The 8,480-nt window shown below is 36.4% G+C and overlaps 1 protein-coding gene across 1 annotated transcript in view; it reads right to left on the bottom strand.

Annotated features, from left to right (window-relative positions):
- LOC107707109 (regulator of nonsense transcripts 2-like) overlaps positions 1–7,674 on the bottom strand; it is a gene marked incomplete at its 5' end in the record, with an annotated part of 16,384 nt that extends 8,710 nt beyond the window's left edge. Inside the window, 8 exons of the mRNA XM_016511013.1 lie at positions 400–513; positions 698–806; positions 930–1,015; positions 2,893–2,996; positions 3,216–3,353; positions 4,981–5,157; positions 5,237–5,397; positions 6,860–7,674. Of these exons, the coding sequence (XP_016366499.1) occupies positions 400–513; positions 698–806; positions 930–1,015; positions 2,893–2,996; positions 3,216–3,353; positions 4,981–5,157; positions 5,237–5,397; positions 6,860–7,674 (1,704 nt within the window). The remainder of the gene's footprint in view (positions 1–399; positions 514–697; positions 807–929; positions 1,016–2,892; positions 2,997–3,215; positions 3,354–4,980; positions 5,158–5,236; positions 5,398–6,859) is intronic.
- Positions 7,675–8,480: the final 806 nt, after the last annotated feature.

Raw genomic sequence — 8,480 nt, 5'->3', positions numbered from 1 at the left:
ATCAACAGAGACTGCTATCATTAAAATTATTATTATTTTTTTTTTGTATGGACTTCATAGTGAAGCACTACTGCAGACATCCCTAGTTAGTACACACTGTAGGCATCATCAGACCATTACCTTGAGGCAGTGCAGCGCGTCCGTTAAAACATACATCTTGAACTTGGCCAACTCCCCGATGAACCTCACTGTCTTATTCTTGGTCTCAATGTTGATTTGGTCCTTCTTTCTGATCTGTAAGAAACACACACACACACACACACTCACTTTCATGTGTTATTTGTGTGAAACTGGTTTCTGGTGACTTGCAGACCGAGACAGCATTTTAGGGCATCCTGATTCTAAAATAGCTTGTTTTGGTACTAAAATACCTCATTTGATAGCCTTTAGCTAATGAACCTTGAGGCAGTGCAGCGCGTCCGTTTTGGAAAACATCTTGAACTTGGCCAACTCCCCGATGAACCTCACTGTCTTATTCTTGGTCTCAATGTTGATTTGGTCCTTCTTTCTGATCTGTAAGACATACACAAACACACACACACACACTCGTTCATGTGTTACTTTTGTGTAAATGCTTCCAAATTCTAGTGACCTGCTTATCCAGTCAGCTTTTTAGGGCATCCTGATTCTAAAATAGCTCGTTTTGGCACTAAAATACCTCGTTTGATACCGTCTAGCTAATGAGAAACACACTCACGTGAAATCTGAAATCTCCTTTGAGCATTGAGCTGAGGTCTTCTGCCACGTCAGACATACACGGGTGCAGAGTGGCCACCAGACGAGCGTAGAACGGCAACAGATCCAGCCTGACACACAGAAATACAAAATCATTAATGCACAGCCACACTTCAAATCTGAATGAACACTTGATACGATCACATGACGGCAGCGCCATCTAGTGTTCACAGATGCTATGAATGCACACGCACCTCTGTCTGGGCACCGTGAAAAGAGCTCGAACCAACTTCCTGCGGTTGGACTTGGTGTTCATGTTCATGCAGAAATCCATAGCAGCCTGAAAACACACAGGAACACGTTTGAACACAAAACAACCCAGCAGCCCTGTACGATCAAGTGAACGAAAAGAATGACCAATCACAGACATATGTATCCTACTACTTGTTTCTCTTCTGTTTCAGTTTTTATAACCATTTCTTACTATGTGTCAGTAAGTTGTTGTTTTTTAGCATGTAAGTTTGGCAGTGTTATTTTTTAGGATTACTGATAAACTACTGTCGTTTGATTTGTATTACTTGTATTTGTTATTTATTTTAATTGTAGTTACATTATGTCTGAATTTATTTTATTAAGTCTTTTATTAAGTTTTTAGTTTTATCTGATTTGAGTTATTTTAATACTTAAACTAAATGGAAATGAAATAATATATATATTGAATTTATAAATGTGTATGTACATATACAGTATATATGTATGTGTGTGGTTGTACATACATATATGTAGTTGTTTTTTTGGTGTTTGGCTTAGTGTTATGTTAGAATCATTATTATACTCTTATACCATTTGTTCTTCAATATTTTGAATTGTTTTTAGTTTTATATTTGTTTTTCATTTAAATGTTAAGTTTTGAAATTTTGTTGTATGCATTTGTCATTTTTATTTAATCTCTTTATTTTTAAATTTACAAAATATCTTCATGGAACATGATCTTTACTTAATATCCTAATGATTTTTGGCATAAAAGAAAAATCGTTAATTTTGACCCATACAATGTATTTTTGGCTATTGCTACAAATATACCCCAGCGACTTAAGACTGCTTTTGTGCTCCAGGGTCACAAATGCTAGCAGGAAATGCTGGTATCGTCACATTTTAAAAATTTCAGTACCGACGTCGTTTCTTTTGACAACGCTAGAGTTAATTTCGTTAACGAAAACTATGACGAAAAATGTTCGTCAACGAGGTTTTTTCCCCTGACGAAAACGAGACGATAATAAAGCCATTAAACGATAACTGAGACTAAATGAACATGCAATATCATTGATGAAAAAAGACGAGACTAAAATGTAGTTAAATGAACAAAAACTTTACCAAAACCTTTTTATTTTTGCACTTTAACGTTTCAGAATATTGTTTGCTGATTGTAACGTTACTTACGCAACCTCTATGCGCAATAAATCTTTTTGCCATTGTTTTAAAAGAGAAACATTAATGCAATTTGATATTATTGGAATTACTATTAGGAATTTCTCTGTTATAATATTTGAGAGTAGGTTTTTAGAGTCGATATTCTATTGATTTGTGCTTATTGGTGCTTAACTTCTGATGAAATGTAAAAATAAATTTCCCAAGTAACAACAATCATTGCAATTAAAATTTAGTAAAATAATATATTTTTTTCATCATTTTTCATACAGTAAGACGAAAATATGTAAGTTTCCACGGACTAAAACTAGACTAAAATTCTCAGACATATACCCCCGGTTTCACAGACAAGGCTTAAGCCTAGTCTTAGACTAAAATGTAAGTCTGAGCTGTTTCAACTGTTGAAACTTGCACTGACTGATCTTAAAACATGTCAGCGTCTTTGTTTTGTCTTAAGATGCACACCAGTAATGCCTTTTTCTAAGGCATGTTTATAAAAATTACTTAAATGTCCTAATTGAACTATGGCCTAATTCTGGCTTAGGCTAAGCCCTGTCTATGAAACCGGGCCTTAGTCGACTAAAACTTGACAAAAATTAAAACAGGACAAGTTGACTAAATATGATAAAAAACTAAAAGTCACATTTGACACAGGACTAAGACTAAATTAAAAATAGCTGACAAAATTAACACTAGACAACACTAACACTGAGCGGTTTCGATGCGTGTGTTTCTTCCATCAGGTCAATGATATTTGCTTAAGTATGTTTGTGTGTTTGAACTCTTGACCTTGTCAATCAGGTCTCTGTTGATGCAGTTTGGGAGCTGCTGGATGAAAGCGTCCACGATGAGTTTGAGATGAGAGCCGGTGCTGGCCTCCTCATCCTCCTGCTCTGTACACACACACACACACACACACACACACACACACGAAAACGAACGACACGACAATTCAAACACTGACTTATGATAATGAGTTTGCACATATAAATAATTACCGTCACTGGGGGGAAAAAAGCTAAATACAGATAAAGTCGGGCTGCTGGAAAGATCCTGCACTTGCCCTTCACTGAGGTTGTGATCAGTGTGTTTTACTCAGAAAGCATGTTTACCTTGCTCATCCAGTAACTTTTTGGCCAGTTCTTCACTTTCGGCCTCGTCGGCTGCGTCCAGATCTATCGGCTCATCAGTGATGTCCAGCGCTTCCAACTCTATCTCCAACTCCTCAGTGCTGTTTCCCTCTGGTCCCTCTGCACACAAACAACACAGACCACTGCATAATGGAAAAAACAACTATATAGACATATTGTCCCCTTGGAATTACAAGGTTCTATCTGCATTCCGAGTAGTTTTGAGATTTTGAGCTTCAAAGGCTTTGCATTCCATTCGACTGTGCAGATTTTTTTGTTTTTTAAATAAAAAGTCCCAAAATGTACACAACATTAAAAAATCTATCACATGATGCAAATAAGTTGTCACAGAATAAGAATATGTGAATAACTCAATTTTGACTGTGCAGATTTTTTTGTTTTTTAAATAAAAAGTCCCAAAATGTACACAACATTAAAAAATCTATCACATGATGCAAATAAGTTGTCACAGAATAAGAATATGTGAATAACTCAATTTTGACAAAAATGTCAGATAGAACCTTATAATTCCAAGGGGACGATATGTGAACTAATAAAAATGATGAAAACACCCAACAAAATAATTGCAAATTTTGCTAAAATGAAAATAAAAACAGAAAATATAAAAATAAAAACATTCTAAATATTAATAAAAATTAGGGATGCACCGATACCACTTTTTCCAGTACTCGCCCGATAACGATACTTTTATTTTTGGTACTTGCCGATATCGAGTACCGATACCGATATTTTTATTGCATTTGTAAATTTTTTAAATATTGGGTACAGAAACCAAAAGAGTATGTATAATGTTAGTTGGTTAACTTCATTTATCAAATAGATACAGTCAAACCAAAATTTATTCAGATACCTTCAACATTTCTCACATTATCACAGTTTATTCGTATCATTATTTGTATCAATTTTACTGGTAGTCCACTGTATGAAGAATTTTTGGGTTTAATTTAATAGCATTAGAGCTGCTTCATTGCAGCGGCTTAGTATACTGTAATCACGTGCTTTGCTGTAATAATGCAGCCATTTTAACGAGTACGAGTACAGGAGCTCAGTATTGGGCCCGATACCGATACTGCATCCCTAATAAAAATGAATAATATAAAACTAATAAAAATGTCAAAAACAAACAATGAAATTACTAAAACTTTAACTAAAATTAAAATGGAAAATGGAAACATAAAACCTCATTTAAAATATTAATGAAAACTAATCATATAAAACCAATAAACAACAAAATTACTAAAACTTTATCTAAATGTAAGGTGGAAAACGTATGAATAAAAACTGATTTAAAATATTAATAAAAACTAGAATACATATCCAAATTATATTAAAACAACACTGCTACTAAAATCGCTAAAACTGAAAAAAATAAATAAAAGCTAAATAGATAAAAAAAAGACTAAAACTAAAACTACTAAAGAGGAAAATACACAAAAAAAAGCTAATTCTAAATATGAAGAGTTCATTTGCAAAAACCGATAAACGCCACTTAAAAAAAAAAAAGAGCTGATTGCCGTGCATTATTCTCTGCATATAGCGTCCTGTATTTGTTATTATTACTTAATCAAAACAACCCAACTGCAGTTAGACGGATATTACTTGGAATGCGCAATAAAAAAAAAAACGTGATCGGAGTTATCGGTTTTTGCAAATGAACTCTTCAAATACTATAATAGTATATAAATTCTAGTAAAATAACACAGGATGCTTCTAAACCATTCAGTACCCTTGCTGGTCTGGCTGCTCTTCTCGTTGTCCTTGAAGAGGATAGCAGGAACAAACGCCTTCAGATCCACCATGTTCTCGTAGAAGTTACGCGCGTCCTCGTCCTCCCAGATGCCTCCGTCCAGATCGTACTCTCCCGGTTTCCCCGGCGTAAAGATATCGATGCCTGGACCGTGTTCTGCCACACAAATCAACAACAAATCACGCGCATGCCGAGACAAGATCTCACACAGATGAAGCCGTGCCAGCGGTCGCACCTTCCTGGATGGATTTGTCCAGAGGAAGTTCAGGCATGTTCTCGTCCAGCAGATCGGCCAGCGTTTGCGTGTTCGCCAGCAGCTTCTGATAGGAGGTGGCGAACTCCTCATACTGCTTATGTCGGTCCTCGCTGAGCTCTCCTTTAGAGTGCAGGATACGCCTGCAGAGAGACACAAAACATTATTATCACCATTCAAATGCAGAAGCACGTCTCAGAGCAACACACAGCACTGTTTCTGAATCTGCATTTTTGAACGGGTTGAGTGAATAATTCAATGACTTTCTGAAGGGATCAGCTGTACTGAAAGAAAGATTGAGTTAATGATTCAATGACTCTCATTAAAGGGATAGTTCACCCAAAACGGAAAATTCTGTCATTAATTACTCACCCTTTTCTACCCCTTTAAGATGCCACCACCTCCTGGTGGTTTTAGTGTCATATTTAAAGAAACATTACATTGCAACATTTAAAATGTTATTTTTAAAATAGTAATTTCATAACATTATTTATGCAACTGTAATTTAAGTAAATGCAGTTATACCAATTCTGAGCTTCATTTATTATTTAATTAATTTTATTATAGTTTTATTTTGAAATAAATTTATTTTCATATTTTCTGTTTTGATTTTCATTTTAGTTAAGTTTTAGTCTTTTGGTTGGGTTTTTCATATTTTCTGTTTTCATTTCCATTTAAAAGTTTTAGTCATTTTGTTGGGTGTTTTAATAATTTTTATGTTTTATTTTATTAGAGTTTTATCAATATTTTGAATTTGTTTTTATTTTTCATAATTTATTTTTTTAATTCTCATTTTAAAGTTTTCGTCATTTTTATTCGTTTCATTTTATTACAGGTTTTATTCATATTTTGAGGTAGTTTGTCTTTTTATTTTCATTTTACCTACAGTTTTAGTATTTTTGTTGGGTGTTTTTGTAGTTTTTTTTGTAGTTTTATTATAGTTTTTATTTATATTTGGAAATTTCATATTTTCTGTTTTCATTTCCATTTTAAAGTTTTAGTCATTTTGTTGGGTGTTTTCGTCATTTTTATTAGTTTAATTTTATTATAGTTTTTATTAATATTTTGAAGCAGTTTTTATTTTCTATTTTCATTTTAGTAAAAGTTTTACTAATTTTCTAGGGTGTTTTTGTCATTTTTATATAACATGTCTACATTTTTATTTTTTATTTCACTTTTAGTTATTTTCGTATATAAACAAAAAAAATTTGAAATGTTGCCTTGGCAACTAGCTGAAATAAGTTTTTTTTTTTTTATTACTTTTTTTATATTTGACAGTCAGATTGTGTCATATTATTCTAAATGAATTAATTGATTAAATGCATGAATTAGACATAAAAGATGATGCATACATGAGACTCACATTAAACACTATGAAAGATGCAGAACAAAAACCTCCAGAAATTTTGATCTCTAGAAAGTAATTTCAGTATATCGGAATTGAAATTTTGTGGCATCAATAATCGAATCATGAGATTCCAAACGATTCCCAATGGACCCCCTTTACAGACCGTTATGATGCATTTCCACAGTTATTAACATTATTAACATTGTGTAAATGGAAGATTTTTGCTAAATGTGAAAAGGGTCCATATACGAACTGACCTGTTCTGTCTCTCGATGTTCTGCAGCTCTCGGTGGTCTTTCTTCAGGTGTTTAGTGAGAGAGGTGAAATATTCTCTCAGCAGGTTCTGGAAAGGCTGCTGTTTCTCCGCATTAATGATCTGACTGGGAGGAAAGGACGAGCTGAACTTCTCCACCGCGTTCTTGACCTTACGCGGCACCAGCCCAGCGATATCGTCTCCGCAGTGCTTGCAGAAGCTGATGATGACGGAAACGTGAGTGTGTGTCTCTCGGTCGGCGCCGATGATGTTCTTCAGCTGCTCGTAGATGAGCGACAGCCCTTCTTTATCCGTGAACAGACCCACGATGGTGAGCTCGGCGATGAAGCGCAGGTCGGTCCGTAGTTTGCTCACGTTGGGCGTCTTCTCCTCCTTCCTGGCCTCGAAGTGTCTCTTCCAGGCGGCGAGGAGAAGCGGCGCGAAATCAGTGTAGCGCTGGTGGAAGAGGGAGCAGAGATGAACGGCGCAGCCCACGTCCGAGATCTTCAGCTTGGCCTCCACCATGGAGCTCACGGCTTCGCCGATGTACTTGCTGAGGTTGAGCGAGTCGAAGTCCTGCGACAGCGAGCCGCGCTGCTGCTCCGTGAGCGTGCGGAGCTTCTTGACGAACGCCGTGTTCTTCTTCAGGCTGGAGTCCAGGCGGCTGAAGAAGGCCTCCTCGGGACGCGTCTCCGGCGCGTGCTGGTTCTTCACGCGCAGCTCCTTTCTGCCGTGGTGTCGCTCCCACGCCTCCTGCTGGAGCTGTTCGGCCTCCTCTTTCTCCCTGATGAGACACGAAGAACAAACTGTGATTACAAAGCATCAATGTTATTTCAGCACCAATGATCACTAGTGGTCGACCGATATGGGTTTTTTGACAGCCGATGCCGATATCTTGGAAAGCAGGGTGGCCGATATAAAGCCGATATAATTTTATTTAATAACTCAGTATTCTGGGAAGTTTGTGTGCATTGGGAATCACATTTTTTCAAATAAAGCCAAGGTAACACTCATTTTACATACAGCACACAGTGAAAATGACATGAATATGACAGTGGGTAAATGCATAAAGCGCAGCATAATTTGAAATCACGAGATTAAAGTTTGTCGATCGCGCGTCTCAATGAAGCTGAACTCTCCTCCGGTCCGTATTCAATTCGCACGGACCGACCGTCACGCAGAGAACACGCGATCATGCACGATACACATGCACACTTCACAAGATCTGGATTCGTTTGCAAGGTTTTTGAAATTAGATGCTCATTAGTCATTCAAAGATTTGTTTAAATTATATAAATGCGTATTTGCTGAATGCTGAAGGCAAACGAGAAAGTATTAAAATGTTTGCCTTTCTATTACTAACAATATATAAGCAATCGTTATAATACTTTTTTGTATACATTTTAATTCCTTTGTTTAACAGTTCTATCTGAATATTAGATAGACTTCTGTCCGTGGACAGAACTGTTAACGACGACGGCGAACAAGAGGGAGAATGTGAGCACTGTGTGCTCAGGCGCTGCCATTCTCAGCACCGTCAAAATAAAAGTCCCGCCACGAACGCATCGGCCAGGCAGAAAAACTTATCGTCCGATGCCGATATTTGAAAAATGCCAAATATCGGC

Source organism: Sinocyclocheilus rhinocerous, unplaced genomic scaffold, assembly GCF_001515625.1.
Source record: "Sinocyclocheilus rhinocerous isolate Xijiao unplaced genomic scaffold, SAMN03320098_v1.1 scaffold2160, whole genome shotgun sequence".
NCBI classification, from domain to species: Eukaryota; Metazoa; Chordata; class Actinopteri; order Cypriniformes; family Cyprinidae; genus Sinocyclocheilus; species Sinocyclocheilus rhinocerous.
The sequence above is the reverse complement of the archived record's forward strand: the minus strand, read 5'-3'. Positions and strand labels throughout refer to the sequence as shown.